Source organism: Bombyx mandarina, chromosome 21, assembly GCF_030267445.1.
Source record: "Bombyx mandarina strain Sakado chromosome 21, ASM3026744v2".
In the NCBI taxonomy this organism is placed as follows: domain Eukaryota; kingdom Metazoa; phylum Arthropoda; class Insecta; order Lepidoptera; family Bombycidae; genus Bombyx; species Bombyx mandarina.
The window spans coordinates 5,892,069-5,912,314 of NC_143227.1; the positions used below are offsets into that span (position 1 = coordinate 5,892,069).

At 43.3% G+C, this 20,246-nt stretch overlaps 1 protein-coding gene across 13 annotated transcripts in view; it reads left to right on the plus strand.

Annotated features, from left to right (window-relative positions):
• The window catches only part of Fur1 (Furin-like protease 1), a 193,947-nt gene that overhangs the window by 156,725 nt on the left and 16,976 nt on the right, over nt 1-20,246 (plus strand). For all 13 annotated transcript variants that reach the window (XM_089736173.1, XM_089736179.1, XM_089736184.1 and 10 more), the window contains exons 6-9: nt 1,256-1,421; nt 9,878-10,050; nt 12,570-12,779; nt 15,287-15,425. In XM_089736173.1, coding sequence (XP_089592299.1) covers nt 1,256-1,421; nt 9,878-10,050; nt 12,570-12,779; nt 15,287-15,425 — 688 coding nt within the window. The remainder of the gene's footprint in view (nt 1-1,255; nt 1,422-9,877; nt 10,051-12,569; nt 12,780-15,286; nt 15,426-20,246) is intronic.

Sequence of the window (20,246 nt, forward strand, 5' to 3'; positions counted from 1 at the left end):
ACGCAAATGTATGTGTGTTATCTGTTCCGAAAATCATAAGCCGAGGAGATCAAGAGCCTAGTTTTGTGAATGCGAGGAAGCATCGATCAGTGTGCTTGGAATATTTACATCGCGTATCTGAGGATTTTAATTATACACGAAATATGATAATGGCGACATTTAGACGGCTAATTGTTTTTTGTTATTGTTTAGAAAATCACTTTTCCTAAGAACGAATTTAAGAGAGCATTTTTAAGGGAAAAGTAAGGCTAATCTAGACTGGATTTTCAGTTAATATTTTCTCACTGATAACGTTTTCACTGAAGTTTATTTTAAGAAGGAAATTTTATTATACTTTATGGATTTGCGTTATTACTGTATTATACACGAAATATTAAAATTAAGAATTTAGACGGTTAATTGCTTTTTGTTATTGTGTAGAAAATCACTTTTCCTAAGAACGAATTTAAGAGAGCATTTTTAGGGAAAAATAAGGCTAATTCTAGACCGGATTTTCAGTAAATATTTTCTTTCTTGTAACATTTTCACTTAAGTTTATCTTAAGAAGGAAATTTTATTATACTTTATGGATTTGCGTTATTACTGGCCGAGCTCATTTTGAAAGCATACGGGTAGATGTCGCCATATTGTTTATTTCTGCCGCGAAGTGGTCCTCTATTCCGATTCTAGGAGTGGAACAACCGTTACTTCTTACTCTAAGTTTAGAAATCGACTTCTAATCTCGAAGCGAGTTGTGGCATTTTATTTCTAATATCAATAGGCTCCGATAACCAAATAAATCGCAAAAATGGCGCGATACACGATAACCCTATTATTGTACCTGCCGAAAACTATAATATATACCCGACCCTGTGGACCAAATGGTAAAAAGTCGCCGTTGCTTAAAACACATCATTTCGAATCCTCCCGATCCACTATCGGTGCTTTTAGGCATTCCAATCACCGGTCACCGGTCACCGTCGAACCCGTCGAATGCGACGAAGGGTTCGTCGTGAAAATTAACCCATAGGCGCAGCCCACTGACTTTGTCACCGGATCTTCTCAGTGGATCGCGAGTCCGATCCGGTGGTAGATACAGCGAAACACTGCCCCTGCTTGGGCTACTGTTAGCAAATTCGCCAGGCTGAGCCGAATGAGTTCACCTACACGTTCAGCGAAGTTAGTATAGCCCCTCGAGTTTGTTAGCATAGGTAGATTAAAAGACTACCACTTGACATCAGGTCTGTTTCCACATAGTAATTGTAATCTTTAACAGGACCCAGCTGCATCATACGACGTGAACGGGCTCGATCCGGATCCTCAGCCAAGATATGACGTCATAGACTCAAATAGGCACGGGACGAGGTGCGCCGGCGAAGTTGCCGCCACTGCCAACAACTCGCTTTGTGCAGTCGGTGTTGCGTTCGGTGCTCGAGTTGGAGGTAAGATGAGAATTGATAAGGTGCCAACATTAGAATATACGGTTGACCTCAGTATCGATACGGTGTCTGAATATCGTGCATATTGTGGAGTATTTTTTGTAACGGCTTTAAATAAACATCCTAGTTCATTACACTGCCTGATACGTCCCCTTGTTCTATGTATAATAGTCGTGAATTCAGGAGTTCTCAACTTTGATGGAAAAACTATATATTTTTTACACCTTAATTAGGTTCGAAAGAATCAAGGAGAAAATTAAGATACGAATATGCATCACAGCGATCATTCACAGAAATCACTTAATTTAAGTTTTAAAGATACTTATTTGAATCAGTTTCTTATGTTATTATATTGGATTACTCTGACGGATCCACAAAATGAGTTTTTTGGATGTAAATACTTCAATAACGAGTAAAATTAAATATAAAAAGGTTTCTGAAAAGTCTCGCTTTGCTAGACTCATACTAACACAACTAATATCATACGAAAGAACTTTCTCGATATATTATCAGGGTCGTTCTCGGAATTGGTGGAGTAACTCAGTGTACCCAGATTATATATGGTTGGTTCGTGAAATGTAAACCGTTGAAATTACAATTCCGAACGTAACACTGTAAAGGAATTACTTCATATAAAAACTTTGTGTTACAAAAAATTCTCAGCGCTTGTTACGCTGTTGTATATATATATATATATGTAAATACATTTTTTATTGACGGCATAACGTTTTACGTCTTTTTGTTCTAAACAAGAACTAGTTCTTGGATGTGAAAGTGCCTAATAACTTTTAATATACGTATAAAGAAATACACACTTTTATTGTACAATCAAAAGAGAAATACCGCGTTACAGTTTTATTTAGACAAAGATAAAAGGTCGCAGTCTTTTTAGTATTATTGTTAAATTTCCAGATTTATTTGCCATTTACTTGGTTTTTGTTACTCTTCTGTATTTGTCTTTGTTATTGTTGCAAACAACTGAAACTTCAAATTAATTTGAAACTTTTTGAACCCACCACGTGTTAAGGCTGCGGATTGGACGTGCGGTGGTTATATCTACCAAACATAAACATCTCTCTTCCACCTTTGATTATTAGGGACATGTGCGAGTATATTTTAATCGTTATACAATACAATTTTGATGGTTTCGTGTTTATTACACGATCATTCATCATGGAAAATCTTTTAATTACGTTTTTCAGTAGTATTTTTTTATTTATTTATTTATGTACACACAGAAAAGAAGACATAGTACAGAGTAATAGGAAAATTATGTACAAAGGCGCTGCTTATTTCTTTAAGAAATCTCTTCCAGCAGACCTGCGAGAGGATTATGAGAATAATAATTAAAAGTGATGAGTGTGTGTAGAACAAATAACACATAACTAAAATAAGAAATACAACATGAGAATTATAGTAATGCACATACACATAGCAAATATTGTTAAACTTGAATACAAAATATTATAAGTAAACACAGTATATACGAAGCGTATAGAACAATGATCATTCGGTTGATGAGAGATAGAATTGTGGTATTAATACTTTTTTTTTTTTTTTTTTAACGCTGGGGAATCCATTTACGGATACCCGGTCCGGGGGGTAACGAACCGGGTTATGTCGGACTCCGGCGCCTCCTGAGAGGAAGAGGGGGACGAGAAGGTCCTCCACCTCCCCGAATCCCTCGCAAGAGACTACGCCTTGAAAAAGGCGCGCGAAGCACTTGCCCCGCAGAACGACTACCGACTAAACCCCATCGAGCTCCACCACACCGGCTACACCAGACCTACGGTACCGCAGTGCGCGCCGAAAGTCCGCCTTCGCCGGTACCCGTCCTGATGATAAGACGGGATTTCATCTCCGGGAAAATCCCGAAGGACGTCATTTCGGGAGATACACCGTGAGCGGCGCACAGGAGCCACCTTGCACCGCCCCACCACCGGACCGACAGTCGAGTACCGGGCGCCCCCGCACCCGCCACCTGACAGTCCCTACGGGGGCTGAGCGGGAGCTTCACGCCCGCGCCGGCCATCCCGCCTTCTGCGCTGAGGTGCTGAAGAGGGATCCCACTCCCTTTCACGCTCCTCAGCCTCACGGGACGCCATTACCAGGTCACAAAACCTGGCCATGGCCTCCCACGAGCCCTGATCCTCTAACATGCGGGCGACGACAGCCCGCAGGGAGAGGTTTCTCCCCAGCACCGCGACGAGATCTCGCCGCGAGTGCTCCCAACGCGGGCACGTTTCGAGCGCGTGCTGCGCGTCATCGTCCGGGTGCCCGCACTGGTGGCAGCCCGGATGTGGCTCTCTCCTGCAGACCTTCCACAGGTACCTCCCGAAACAGCCATGTCCCGAGAGGACCTGCGCAAGGTGAAAGGAGAGTACGCCGTGACGCCGATCCGACCATGCCTCCAGCACGGGCACCAGGGCCTCGAGGGTGCGACTGCGGGTGGCTGAAGTTTGGCCAAGTTCCTTCAGCAATCGCTCTCTCCACTTAGCGTATGCTACATGACGCGCAGCACGCTTCCACCGACCGACAGCCGACGGGCCGGGCGACCGTCCCCGACTCAAGGCCTGCGCCTTACGCCGATATACCGCAGCCAAGATTTCGGCCTCGAGGTCCCAGGGTAGGGATCCGGCGAGAGCGCAGGCCACATCTTGAGAGATGGTGCGGTACCCCCTGATGACCCTCACCGCGAGCGCCCGCTGAGCTCTGAGCAGCAGAGACGCGTTTCTCGCGGAGAGTGCGGGTGACCACACGGGAGCACCGTACAGGGCCATACTGCGCACCACCCCAAGGTACAGTCGCCGAGTACCGGCGCTGCATCCTCCGACGTTGGGAAGAAGACGGGTCAGCGCACCTGCCGCCCCCATGAGCCTCGGAACCAGCGCTTTAAAATGGTGGTCGAATCTCCATTTGCTGTCCAGCACGAGGCCCAAATACTTGAGCTTCGGCTGGACAGCAATGGTGACACCCCCGACTACGAGATTCGCGCCTTGAGGTGGCCCTTTCCGAGCTGAGTGGAAGCACACTGCTTCGGATTTTTGGAGGGCCACCTCGAGGCCGAGTCTCTTTATTCGTCTTACCACAGTTGCCACTGCAGCCACAACCAGGACGGCTGCTGACCGGTAGTCGTCTCCGCAAGCCGTCACCAGCGTGTCGTCAGCGTAGCAAACCACTTCGACGCCAGGCAGGTTAGCCCCGCGGAGGACCCAGTCAAAGCCTATATTCCAAAGGAGTGGACCCAGTACCGACCCTTGTGGAACCCCACGCGACACTGTTTTTCGTCCCCACCCACCCCGCTCGGGGAAGATCACCGCCCGCCCTGAGAGGTAATCCTCAATCAGATTACGGAGACCGGTGGGGACGCGGTGAAACCGTAATGACTCCACAATCGTGCTCCAGGGGATCGTGTTGAAGGCGTTGGCAATATCAATCGACACAGCCAACAGTACACCTCCCCCAGAGCACGCCTGGTCGGAAAGATCGCGAACCCGTAAGACCGCGTCCACGGTCGACCGACCTCTCCGGAAGCCATATTGGTTGGACGCGAGATCCGGCCCAATGTTCTCGAGGTGCTGAACAAGACGCCCGGCAACCACACGCTCAAGGAGCTTACCGGCCTCGTCCAACACTACTATCGGGCGATATCCGGAGGGCTCGTCTCTAGGGCGACCGTCCTTCGGGATAAGCACCAGCCGGCCCGTGCGCCACGGCTCCGGGAACCTGCCCTCGCGGAGGCACCTGCTAAACAGCGTTCGAAGTGCAGGTCCCAAACCATCCTCAGTTAAAGCGAGAGCCCATGCTCGACTCGACAGGCCGTCGGGGCCTGGTGCTGTACGCTTCACGCGCATCCTCGCCACTGCCGCCTCAAATTCCGCCTGGGACACACCTTCCAGCTCTCCGCCGTCAGCGACCTGCGCCGTTGCCATTACAGGGGGGATGAAGGCCGTTCGGGATGAGTCCGGAAATAGACCCCCGACCACCCGGTGCAATGTCTCGGGTGGCAGTGTGCTGGTCGTAGGGGGAGCCCATGGGCGAAGCGCATTGCGCGCTAGCCTGTAGGGCCGCCCCCACGGATCACGATCGAGCGAGGCGAGCAGATCATTCCAAGCGGCTTCCTTCGCCTCTCTGATGGCTATGCAAAGGGCCCTCACCTCCGTCCTGTACACCTCATAAAGGTGGTCCTCCTCCTCAGGGTCCCGATGCGCCCCCCGACGTCGGCTTCGTTGGTACGCACGTCGACTGACGTTGCAGGACCGGCGCAGGCTGGCGATCTCATCAGTCCACCAGTATACGCGGCGCTTAGGAGCAAGAGTTCTGACGCGAGGCATAGCGGCATCGCATACCCGCGACATTGCCTCGCGCATACGCTCCGCCCCCACGCTTACATTCATCGGCTCGCCGAGGGAATCGAGGCGCCAGGCCTGGACGACAGCCGCCTCATTCAGCCGTTCGACATCGAGGCGCTTCTGGGCCCAACGAGGACCCTCCACGCCGCCGCCGCAGAATAAAGGAGTTGATGTCACTTCTGGGGCTACAGCAATGCTGAAACGGATGTAGCGATGGTCGGAAAGCGTCTCCTCACCAACCATCACCGTCCAACCACGGATGCGACTCGCGACATCGGGAGATGCGAACGTGACGTCCACCACGGACCCGCCTAATCGTCTCACGCACGTAAGTTCCGTGCCACGGTTGAGAATAACGAGGCCGCCTCCGACCAGCCACTCCTCCACCGCCGTTCCTCTGGGGCACGTCCTCGAGGAACCCCAAGCCAATGACTTGGCATTGAGGTCCCCAAGGACGAGAATCCGACGGGAATGTGACCTCCCAATGACGCGACCGAGCTGAAGGAGGAGGCCCTCAAACTCGGCGAGCGTCCTGTTGGGGGAGAAGTATACTCCCACCACGATCATCTCGGCCCAGAGGACGGCGACGAAGCCGCGACCCCTTTCAATGAGGTCGAATCCGGGCGGAGCACCCACACAGCCACGCCTGACAATGGCAACCCGGCCGTCAAGGTCACCTGCCCAATCGGGACCCAAAAGGACCCGGTACGGCTCTGCGACCACCGCAAGGTGAGTCAACCCCTCCGCCATGCTCTGAAACAAAAGATCTTGAGCTCTGGCGGAGTGATTGAGGTTCCCCTGGAGGAAACGAAGGACGTCTGTCATATCTGAGCATCCATCGGTGTCACCGAGGCCATACCGGGCCGATTACGCACGCCCTCAAGCGACGCGAGATCCTGCCGACGTTGTCTCTGTCTCGGGGGCTTGGCACAGGCCTTGCCCCCGGAAACGTGGTCCGCTGGTCTGCCGGCGGAGACACAAACAGTGCAGCGCGGCGCCAGCGAGCAGCCAGAAGCCACGTGACCGGCCTGGCCGCATCGGTAGCATTCCCGGCTGCGATCGACCGACGACGGGCAACGAGCGCTCACGTGGCCCAACTCGTGGCACCGGAAACACTGCAGCCTCCTGGCCTCCAGCAAATGAGCGCGGAGCACGCTCCAGCCAATCCTTAGCTTGGGAACTGCTGCGATTTTCGCCGCTGTTGAGATCGGACAACGAACTAAGACTTGTCCCATCCCGCCTGGATCGGTTTTTATTTCCCCGATCTTGATAATCTCGGGTGGACACCCCCCAATTTTGGCGAGCTCATCAGCGATTTCTTCACGCGATATCGAGTCGTCGAGGCCACTGATGCGCATCGCTGCAGTCACCAATGGCCTGGAGACCTCGACGCCCTCAGCGGGCAGTATCTCTTTCAGTTTGCTCGCCAGGAGGTTGGCTTTCTCTACTTGATCGTCTCCGTCCACCACCAGGACCTTGGCACCCGTCAGAGAGGATCGGATCCTCTGGAGCGGGATACCCAGCGATTCTAGGTCGAGCTTCGCCCTCGCGTCCGCGAGGATGGACCGATATGTGAGACCGCTATTTATCGCTTCAGGCTGTAGTTTTAATACCACAGCCTGAGAACGCGGAGCTCGGAGCCGCTTCTTTGTCCTCTTCTTTGAAGACGGGACTTTCTCCGACACCCTAGTGGGTGGAACGGCTGTGGCCGTTCTCACGGTCTCCCCTCTCGGCTTAGCGCGCCTACGGGTGACCGTAGACCAGCTTTCGGTCACGACAGCTGGAGCCGGAGGGAAGGCACGCGGTTCGGGTGGAGGCGCTAACACTGTGGCCTTTTGTCTAGGGCCTCGTGTCTTCTTGTTCACCGTGGACGGTAGTGCTGCTTGTGCCGTTGTCGACTCCAGCGTAGCGTCAACGAGGAGAGGAGAATTCGGCGATTTCTCACAGCTCTTCCGCTTATCCGCCGCTAAGGGTGGCCTGATGCGAGGCTCCGGGGGTAGCCGCATCTCCAGACTCGCAATGCGAGCGTCAAGCATGGTGCCGACGGCACGCATAATGCGTTGGACACGCAACTCCTCCTGGTCCTCTGTGGTTGAAGCTGGGGCTGGGGTTTCGACTGGATTGGACAACGTCAATGCCTGTGATATGCGCGCCAGCTCCTTGTGCACCTTCTGCAGCTCCTGCCGGAGCTGTAAAATCTCTTCCTGCTGACAGGCGTTTACCGCACGCAGCTTTTCCATCTCTTCGGTCGCGGGGCGGTTCGCCAGTTCTTCTGTGACTTCCGTTATTGTCACCGCCAATTCCTTTAGGACACGTTGATACGTGCCCTTCAGGTTTCCGGGCTTACTACATACCTTCAGAGCCATCGCGGCACTCTCCTTTAGACGACACTCGGGATCTTTCTTAGAGCTCCCTTCCATGATTTTTGCGCTTCTTAATTCGCGCATACTACGCACGCTACCGGCATCCTTTATCTCAGAGCGCTGAGCTTTAAGATACGCCTGTTCGTCCGCAGTCAGACCGTACTGACCAGTGGTCGTCGGACGACCGCGACCTCTCTTCGATTGCGGCTTGACACCACATTTACCAGTAGTAGCTGTTTCATCCGAGCCGGAGCTGCTTCCAAACTCATCACTGCTGATCGTCAGGACTCTTTTTCGCTGTCTGCGTGTCGGCGAAGAGCGGGCTGACGAGTGGGCCGACCCAGCTGTGGTCATGCTATCATCCGACACCAGAGTGGTTCTGGACGATCCCCTCACTGTCCTTAACGGACCCTTCTGCTACTACGTCCTTCGCGGACCCGTTCTTCCTACTTACGTCCTTCCCGGACCCTGCTCCTTTTTTAACTACGTCCTTCCCGGACCTTATCTCAGTGCAGTTTGTGCCCCCCCCAGAATACGAGGGGCTGCGCACTACCGACGAGTCGGTAGTACGGAGGGATTCTCCCGCTTGGCAGGTACCCTCCTGGGGTATTACTCTTTGCAAACTGGACATCTTCATTGGTTTCCCTTTATTTTTAACCCGAGGTGTGGTCCCCTGGGACACCCTAGTGACCGGTCACCCACCGGCCATGCATCCTCTCACCAGGTGTCAAAGCTTAGGATTAGGATTGAAATAAAGAGAAGAAGAAAATAAAACAAAAGAAACCAAAAATAAAACGAAAGGCAAAGAAAGACAGGATAAAGAATAACACAAAACGATAAACCAAAAAGTGAAACGAAGAAAGAGACAGATTACAACTCAAAATATAAATTAAACAAATTAAGATAACAAAAAGACAGTTAGTAAAATAACGAAATAATCAAAGGGAAAGGGATAAAAGGTAGAGGCCCACGCTTCTCCAGGAGAACCACCCTTCAACAAGTGAAGGGGGAGGAGAGCTTGGAACCCCCAGAGCTGGTTTTGGTCCACGTCGTTCGGTCTCTCTCGTTGCAACAAAACGAGAGAGACGGAACGATGCCTCTGGGAATGGTGCCCAGAGGCCCGTTATCCGCCACCTACGGACGCGCCCGGTAGGAGTCCAACAATTACGTGATTTGAACACCGGCACGCTCGCATCGCTTGCCACGAGTACATGGGGCGAGCGTCTTATCGTTTAGACAACGAGGAATTCACCTCATTCTGAGTGATCATTGCTCATTGACATAAGAAATTCACGCTTCATTCTTAAACAAACTCAACGGATTCACTGTCTACGGTTTCTCGTACCGGCTTAATCTATATATATATATAAATGAATTGCTGTTCGTTAGTCTCGCTAAAACTCGAGAAAGGCTGGACCGATTTGGCTAATTTTGGTCTTGAATTATTCGTGGAAGTCTAGAGAAGGCTTAAAAGGTGAAACAATTTGAAAATGCTCGGAATTATATAATAACAAACAATTTTGTTTTTCCTTTGATGTGTCCCCCGTTCGGATGGATTCCTTTTGTTTTTTTTTAGTTTTATTTTATCCAAAAGTTTAGGTATTTTATTTATCGATTTAGGCACCACGAAGTCTGCCTGGTCAGCTAGTCTCAAATAATTATGATAAAATATGTATGTAAATAAAGATATAACCAATTCCATATCTTTTTTCAAATACTAAATGTATTGTTTGTATTGAAACAGGCGTCCGCATGTTAGATGGTGATGTAACAGATGTCGTCGAAGCCAGATCTTTGAGTCTCAATCCTCAACACGTTGACATATACAGTGCCTCGTGGGGACCGGATGATGATGGAAAGACTGTGGATGGGCCCGGACTATTGGCGACGAGAGCATTCATTGAAGGCGTTACTAAGGTAAGAATTTGTTTATTTATATATCTTCTTTTTCTCCACCTTATCCTACTAGGTGGGGTCGGCACAGCTAATTTTTCTCTTCCATTGTCTTCTATCAGCCATCATCTCAACACTCTCCTCTCTCTTTCTCATATCGTCCAGACACTCCATCCATGTTTTCTTCGGTCGACCTCTGCGCCCTCTACTGTTTCTTTATGTATATAGTGTTGGAATGTATTTAGTTATTTTAATTCCAACGTCGACAAAAATTCAATGTTAACATCGGGATATGGCGTTTTCTGTGCGATTGACATTCGGCAAAACACTTTTGAAATAGTCAGAGCTTGCTTACTGGTAGCGTAATAGTTAGCGACCTCTCTGCTGGTGTGGTAACATTCACGTTGTGGTATCTAACAATAAGAGCTTTGAACACAAGGTCATTCGATGTCGTCTACACTCATCGATAGATAAGAATAAAGCGGATTGATCTTTAATTAATCAATTTTATAATTTGTATGAGTTTTTAGAAATGAATGGGTTTCGCTGTGCCTCCAAAAATCCTAATATAGAATAACGTGAATGGCCCGTAAAATTTTCGCTCCGCTAACAGCGGGGGCATAATGAAAAGTCACAATACCGGCTTTGCGCACTTCAAAATTTTAATTTGTTACCTTTTTAAGCTCACTTGATTGTGGCACTTACGAAGACGCGATAAGGTCCTTTTTATGTTTAATGCTAAGTGACATTTTCGTAACCGAGTTAGCGGAGGGCGCGCAGCCAGCGAGGCGACACTTGGCCAAAGCAATTTCAGTAATGACGCAATTATTTTCTCTCTATTCCCTATATGGTCAAGTGCTCGCGAACCATGAAATTTACATAATGTTGTTTACTATACTCTATTCGCCATGTAAGGGCACTTGTTTACATAAAACAACATTCAAACCCTCCTCTCGGCTCTAACTTTTATAGTCTTTGCTCTTTTAATAGCTTCTAAAGAGGATACGTAACGAAGCTTAATAAACATACTTTAAAGGATATTTTTCTTTGCGGTTAGGTATTTTTATTTCTGGTAACGGTAATCGAAAAATTAATAACGGAAAAAAATATCCCCGATTTTAGACTAACAAAATTAATCATTGGAAAATTGTAGACATTCTGGTATGTATAAACTTTTCAATTCTGATGGATAATTCTTTTATTTAAAACTAGCGGACTCGGCAGACTTCGTAGTGCCTCAATTGATAAATAAAAGACCTAAAGTTTTGTATAAAATAAACTTAAAACAAACAAAAGGAATCCGTTCGACGGGGGACACGTCAAAGGAAAAACAAAATTGTAATTTTTATGTAATTCCGAGCATTTTCATATTTATCTACCTTTTAAACCTTCTCTAGACTTCAACAAATAATTCAAGACCAAATCGGTCCAGTCGTGCTCGAGTTTTAGCGAGACTATCGAACAGCAATTCATATATACATATATCAATATATATAGAAGACAGATTTAAAGTAGTAGTCGGGATAAATTATACGACGAATATGAAGTATTTTAGACATTTGTTTCGATAACAATTATTATTTTACGTAGTCAATTCGGCATGTGGCATGTGTTCTCATATTCACTGTGGCCTAGGATCTATAGAACACGATATAGTCTGTCTGACTATTAAAACTGTTCAACATCTAGACTTTAATTTGTAGGTCTATTGTATACAGAAATTTTATTCTAAAAATGGTAAGACGAAATAATAGTTTTTTCTTATTTATTTTATGGATACCTGACTCAATACCTCTAACTTAAATACAGTCGACAAAGTGACCTTCATACTTGCAAATAAATAAGTCAATATCAAATAGAAGTTATTTATAAAATAACTTAATCGGCACTCGTAAATTAGAAAATTTTGTTGAATTTATATTTACATTGACTGGAGGCACTTTCAAATAACTTTGGTTTCATTGTACTCTGTATTGATTTAGACTTATTAAATATTACAAGATTAAAATGTGTTTCGATAAATTTACATTTAGGACTTTAGTCCCTAGTTAAGACAATTAAGCTACACAGTGATACAACCAAATTGTTTATAGGCTAATTATTAACAAGGATAACATCAACACACAATCTCATGAATGTACGCTGCGTATAAAATTGAATTGATTTGTAAGCACTCAAAGCTCTGATTCCATATGCCTTTGTTCGTCCATTCGTGGATCGAAATCTAAAAGCCATTACGTATTGCATCGAATAAACAGAAATGTACGAGCTAAACAACTTCCCGAAGATTGTTTCGAGCGATTTAACTACATTATTGACAACTGTAACTAACTACATACTGATATAAATATATGAGAAATATAGGTTTACTCTATAGGAATAATAATAAAACACCAGATCTGAACACGAAACTACAGTGAGCCTTTTTGATGATAACGAAACTTTTGATACAATTAATGAAGTGAACATGGAATTAAATCGCCAAAGATTATTCAAAATATTTTCTCGTAATTTACATTAAAGTTATACTCTTTTCTCCGTAGGGTCGCAACGGAAAAGGTTCGATCTTTGTATGGGCGTCAGGAAACGGCGGTAAAGAGCACGATAACTGCAACTGCGACGGCTACACTAACTCGATTTGGACGTTATCGATATCGTCGGCAACGGAACGCGGCGACGTCCCTTGGTACTCGGAGAAATGCAGCTCGACTTTAGCGGCCACGTATAGCAGTGGCGCAATAAACGAGAACCAGGTACATTTAAAACAAATATATTTACTAAACTAAACTAAACTAAAAGTTACTAACTAAAGATAAAAAATACAGTTGAATTTTAAATATATTTTTTTGAAGTGGGTGAAAAAAGATATTTAAAATTGGACTGTATTTTTATGTGTGTTATGTCAGAAACTCTTTCGAGGTGAACCAATCTTAATGATTTTTCTAATTTTTTTTATTGGGAAGCTGGGGCTTCTCGTGTGTTCCCATTTCAATGTTATCAAGGTCTGATTATGTAGTTCTTGAGCTATCCTTGATAATTCATATTTAATTGAATTCGACTAAATTCACGATTTTATACTTATTTTATGTCGTGAAGCTGGTTTTCTTGATTGTTAAAATTTTGTATTATTATATTATGAAATTCTATACTATTTTGAGACCCAAATTGCATTTTTTTATTGATGGGCCATAAATATCCGGGACTGTTGTGAAATAATAATTCTTCTTCTTCTTTGTCAGTATCACTCTTGACAGAGTGGTCATGATCATACTAATTTATTTGTATTATCTATGATGGTCGTCACTTCAGGTGTTGGTAGCAAGTTTCACAACACGCTGCCACTCTTTTCGGGTGGTTGCCCTTCTCATGCATTCATATAATGACTAGGTGCTATTTACTGCCGCTTTTATCTGGTCATTCCACCTCATAGGTGACTTTCTTAGTGGCCTGGTAGCCTGAATCTTGCCCTGGACTACAAGTCGCTCAATAGCCACTCACCCCTCGGCACCATACGTGACCAAAAAAGGGAAGATACGAGACTGTACTGTAAGATGATAACCGCTGCTTGATGCCGATTTATTGAAGTATAGACTCGTTGGTACCGAATTCGGTTCACGATACTCCGAGTATTCACCCCCCTACCATATCTCTAGGGCGTCTATCTTCTTCTTCTCTACTTCCTGCAGGGTCCACGATTCTGCGGCGTACAATATTATGGGGAATAAAAGTGCCCGAACTAGCCGGATTTTTGTGGTTTTATATTTGTTGCATTTCCTCCATATTTTTTCTCAACTTGTCCATTGCAGACCTTAAAATTGCCATGAATACATAGATGATAATAGGAATAATAAGAAAAATAAATGTACCTGTTATATTTTTTCATCATGTGTGTATATTACAAAATTCGAACTTGTTCAAACGCTGTTCTATATCAAAAGGATTCTCCTTTAAACGTCTCGAACGTTTATGCCTGTTTACAGTAAAAGTAGTTACGCCGCCCCATCTCGGTGTGTTACCCCGAAAATACAGGTCTTGCCCTTTTAGCTCGGGATTCGGGTAAATAAAATTATGTCATTTGAATATAAATTAAAGGTTGGTTTTGTTGTGAGCCCAAAAGGTAATGTAGTTGGCAATTCGACTCCGGTTCTACACCAAGCGAGGGTACGTTCTCAATCAAAGTTTGCTAAAAGTTTTGGGTCGAAACAAAGTGCTCGTGATAGGTATACATAAAGCAATGATACAAAAACTATTGCGAGTTTCGTAGAATGTATAAATAGATCCGCGTCGTAAAGTATTCAATGGAATATAGAACCGTTTCTGCTCGACTGTAGAATTTACTGGAGATATATTTCCAGGAATTATTTTACGTGTCTCTATAGAGGTTTCTTTGTTGTATCTTCCCTTATATAGCTTTGTTTATGTGCACGCTACATTACATTTTTATTGGACTTCATGTATGAAACGATGTTTTTTATTTGTATCAAGTTTATGGCGTTACGTTTTTCCACGTTTGAGTAATATTCTTGCGTTTCATATTTAATATTTAGCTTCTTCTTTTTCTTACCTATTCCAGTAACCTCGAGGGGTTATACTAGATTCTCCGATCGAGTAGATGATCTCACAGGGGTCTAACCTGGTGACGTTGCTAACACTATCCCTAGCAAGAGCAGTGCTTCGCAGAATCTACCACTGAATCGGAAACGCGACCCACTGAGAAGATCCGGCGAGAAACTCAGTAGGCTGTGTCTGTGGGTTAATTTACTCGCCGAACCCTTCGTCGCAAGCGATAAGTTCGACATGAACTTGATTCCTACTTCAAGCAAATATTCATTTGTTGAACAAGTTTGTTTGTTTTTTGTCTGAGTGGTTAGAAGCTATGAATGTATATATTAATTATAATTAAACGTATTTTGAATAGTCTACGGTGTTCCCGTTGGAATTCTGCTTTTTGCCAAATGCCTTGTGTGATCTGCCAACAAATTTTTATTAAATATTTTATTTATTTATTGCTTAGACGGGTGGACGAGCTCACAGCCCATCTGGTGTTAAGTGGTTACTGGAGCCCATATACATCTACAACGTAAAGGCGCTACCCACCTTGAGATATAAGTTCTAAGGTCTCAGTATAGTTACAACGGTTGCCCCGCCCTTCAAACCGAAATGCATTGCTGCTTCACGGCAGAAATAAGCGGGGTGGTGCTACCCAGCCGCGTGGACTTACAAGAGGTCCTACCACCAGTAAAATAATATTCTTTGGCAGGTGGTAACAACGGACTTGCATCACTCTTGCACAGCCGGTCACACGGGTACTTCCGCATCGGCCCCTCTTGCAGCCGGTATATGCGCTTTAGCATTACAGGCTAATAGAGATCTAACATGGCGAGACATGCAGCATATTGGTAAGAATAAAAATTAAGTTAGTTACAATTGTCAGAATAACTAAAATGGACCAAATTTTTGTAGTGCGAATCTGAGGCTGGCAAATTTCTGTAGGTCTTTGAATGCTAATATTATATTATGTGAGTAGGACAGACTAATTAAAGATAAGTTTTGAGATCGGTCTGCCATGACAGTTTTTGTTAATTTGTTTTGTAATAATATATCCAAAATAACCTTCTTGATATCCTTGTGTAGTTACTATACATCCCTTGCGGTTTCACCTCCATTAAATTTGTAATAAATAAATAAAAAATATTACACTACCCCGAGAAAATACCTGATTGTGTCATCCTCTAGTCCATAAACAGCTAATCGATTCGTAGATGCCTTTATACGTAGAATCATGAGCGAACATACTGTCGTTTTTATTATGCCAGGTATACTCAGAGTTGCTATGAAATTTAATGGTACATTGCTATATACAATTGCATCACGATATATTTTTGCTAACGTCATGTATGCCCATTAAAAGTTTTATAGTAAAATAAATAATAGTTTAAAAAAACTAAAAAGAAAAAATAAGACCCACGCTTTTTTTACAATAAAATATTTTTTTCTTTTACTATTTTTAATTAAAATTTATTTTCTATTTTTTAGTTGGATTTTCTATCTAAAACGTGTTTTGTTAGTTTTTTTAAACTATTATTTATTTTTCATTTTTTAGGTAAACTTCAATTTTTTTTAAATATTGAATTGTCATGGTACTTAATAAGTATACAAAATTTTGAGTTAATCCGACGTTTTGAAGGGGGTCAAATTCATGTTCAAAGATTCCGTTACATACTAACATACGTCTGAAGCTAATAAAAGCGTATTAAATAAGTTATACACATTCGATAGACATTAAAAATAAAAGTAAATTCAAAGATCGTTTAACATCCATAAAAAATCAAAGACTCATTGCAGAGCACGGACCAGAGTTTCAGACATATTTTGGATTTAAATTAAACTAGTTTTAAAATTAAACACACCTCAATAACAAAAGTTTATTAGCGAGTGGGCTTGAATTTATGCTTCAGACAGTATGAACTGATTTTTGGTAGTCCTCGCTAAACCAGACTAGATTCTTCTAGATCTGTTCTTCACCCCGTGTTTACGTAATGCTGAGTTTAGGCCTCATCAGATGCACCCCATTTTTTCTCTTCGAGATCACATCATCTTTAATAACATTTTTGTAAACTTAATAACACTTAATAAAAAATTTGGACAAGATCAAACCCGAGCTTTCTTACGGATTATTCAGTGGTGTAACTGCATTACGAATTGATGGAAAAGTCATTACTACATTACTATACTTGAGACCTTAGAACTTGTATCTCAAGGTGGGTGGCGCATTTACGTTGTGGATGTCTATGGGCTCCAGTAACTGCTTAACATCAGGTGGGCTGTGAGCTCGTCCACCCATCTAAGCAATAAAAAAAAAAAAAAAAAAAACAAAAAAAAAAAGGGCCCACGCTAATCAAATAAAATAATTGATTGAAAAATTTTTTGATTTGATTTTGTTAGCTGAGTCGTGTGGTTCCCCACAAAAAAAAGACTATCTTATTTATTATGCAGTCTATAAACTATCTTTGTGCGAATTTCCATCCAAATTAGTTTAACCATTTTTTGGGAAACAATCACACAAACTTTCATACTTATAATATTAAATTAATACGTGAAGCAAAAACTTTGTATGCCTTTTTACGAAAATTGCGTGGACGGAGGAGTATGAAATTTTCCACACTTATAGAGAATATAGAGAAGAAGTGCACAATGCTAATATTTTTTAAAAATTATGCATAAAAGATACATTAAATCAATAAAGAAAACATTACGCACACTACATACCATGTGTTTGACGCACACACGCATGCATACTATTTATTGTCAAACTTTTGTTCTTGACACTGCTGTCAAATTGAGAATAGATTAAATATTGTTTGTCTTTGTTAATATTTTTTATAGTGTAGTCTTGGCGAAATTTGTGATTATTGAAGTATAAAATACAATCATGATAGTGTACAAACTTACAATTCCAATTAATTATAGTCGAATTTCGACTACTGCGGGACCACTAGTAATATTAAATATAGCATCGATTGTTTTTACAATATTTTATCATTAAATCTGACACACGCATGTCTTAATATTGAAGATAGATTTACGAAGAAACCAGATTATTTCCTTTTCCCTACGTTATATACAATACATACATATATCTCTTCGGAACACTTTTCTGATTGCTTTATCGAATAGGCCGAAAGAGTTATAGAGTACGAGCCGTCATTTTTTCTTCAGACTGATGTTATTTTGTCAATCGACCTTTAGATTACGCGAAAAGGATAGTAGTAGCGTTAGGAACTTGAGAAATGAAGCTGACGATCGTTTCTTCTTATCTTGACTTTTAGGAAATATCCAAGAAACATGAAAAAGTATATTTTTATACGTGTACGTCTTTTAACGTATTGTTTCGGGTTGTAAAAAGTATCGACCTTATCCTTAAATACCAATTTGACGTAAATCCCTGATTTGTTTTTTGGGATTATTGAGCTTTTTTTTTGTATTGCTTTGATATGTGGACGGATTCATGGACCACCTAGTGTTAAGTGGTTACTTGCGCCCAGAGATATCAACAACGCAAATATCGCCACTCACCCTGAGACATGAGTTCCAAGTCTCAGCTTTTACAGTAGGTACAACAGCTGTGCCAACCTTCAAAGCGGAATGGCTTACTGCTTCACTTCAGAGATAGACGGGATAGTAACTTACCCGTGCGGGCTCACAATCACTCATGAAGCTTTAAGCTTTCAAAGAGATCCGATAAAAATCAATGGAAATGTTTTTAGCAAAATATGTTAATCGTTTTTGGACGTGGGACGTTTTCGATAGCACGAGTTAACAAAATTATGTTTTTTAATTTAACTTATTCTTTTAATAAGGGAAATTTATTGCCAGACTTTTAAAAGTATTAAAAATCTACCATAGTTTAAGTAAGGTACTTTACCATACTTTTAAACCATACTATATCATACACTTACTTTTAAAGGTAGGTAGTACTTTCCATTCCTAGATAATTTTTAAAAGTTTATTCCTACTATAGTAATTTTCACTTTGTTCGACACTTATCTGGTTTTTGTTTAACTTTGGCAAGCAAAGGGATGAATAAATAACGCACTATGTCGATTCTTTTTATCTTTAAACTCCTATTTTACTCACTCTCAATTATTCACTAAATTTGTATTCATCATCAGCCCTTATCTGCCCACTGCTGGACATAGGCCTTCCCCAATGCCTTCCACATAATGCGGTCCTCCGCCTTCCGCATCCAACGACTTCCCGCCGTGCGCACTAAGTCGTCGGTCCACCTGGTTGGAGGACGCCCCACGCTCCTGGTACCCATCCGTGGCCTCCATTCGAGGACTTTCCTCGCCCACCTGGCGTCGCTGGCTCATTTTTTGGCTCAAATTTATATTATATTTATATATACCAAAGCGCGTTCTTTTACCTTTCAAGTTAAATATTATTTGATTTCGAGAAACGTCTTCGACTATATGTTATTCCGGACCTTAAGCTCGGCCCCATTTCTTGATTCCCTGAAAATATAAGTACATCTTAACTCGTTGACTCAAATGAATATTGGATCGACTTATATGACTGAATTTTTCGTACGCAATAACTGTTACGCTGTATTGAATATGAGATGGTAAATGATACGTGAATACATCAAACATTTTGTGATCAATTTGTTCCATATTTCTGAAGCTATTTCTTCTTAGTTTCGTAATGAATATAAATTGTTAAATTTAAGAAACGATATCTATTGTTTTGTGTTAATTTATTAGTCGCGGCTATTCCAGCGTAACCTTAACTAGTAGGTGAGCTCACGGGGCTCAAACCTGACGACGTTGCTAACACGAACCCTAGCAAGAGTCGTGCTTCGCAGAATCTACCACCGGATCGGAAACGCGACCCACTGAGAAGATCCGGCGAGAAACTCAGTGGGCTGTGTCTGAGGGTTATTAGTTTAGGTAGGCAGCGGATTGACTCTGTCCCTCGCATTGCTGAAGTCCATGGGCGACGTGAACCACTCACCATCAGGTGGGCCGTATGCTCATCTGCGTACAAGGGCAATGTTTATATGCTAGCCTGTGCGCTACTGGTGTAAGGACACGCCTGATGCACTAAGACAATGTGACCGATCTTCTATTGTAGAAGATGCGATCAATCGCTTCATTGCATTACAAGGCGCGGTAGAAGCGCTTAGATGCAACATATTTACTCAGTGGAAAGTTCTATGTAACGCCATACTTTTACGGTAGACAGCGGCTTGGCTCTGCCCCTGGCATTGCTGAAGTCCATGGGCGACGGTAACCACTCACCATCAGGTGGGCCGTATGCTCTGCCTACAATAGGCAATAAAAAAATATGGTTACGAATTATACTTAGAAGTATTGGATTGGGTATAGTTTTTTACCAAAATCGTGTGGCAACTTTTTATATCTTGGAACTAATGCTCTGTGTAATCTAGCAATAAATATCGTGTTAGAAATAAAATGTAAATAAAATGAATGGCACTGTAAAGTTGTGACTTAGAAGTCATGTCTCAAGGTGAGTGACAGGATTTACGTTATTGATGTCTATGAGCTTCGGTGACCATTTGACACTAGGTGAGCCGTGAGTTCTTTCACCCGTCTATACAATAGAAAAAGCTGCTGTGATGGATGTAGCCTGTTTTTTATTGTACAAATGAAATCGTCATCGCCATACACATCAATAAATAATAGTTTAAAAAAACTAAC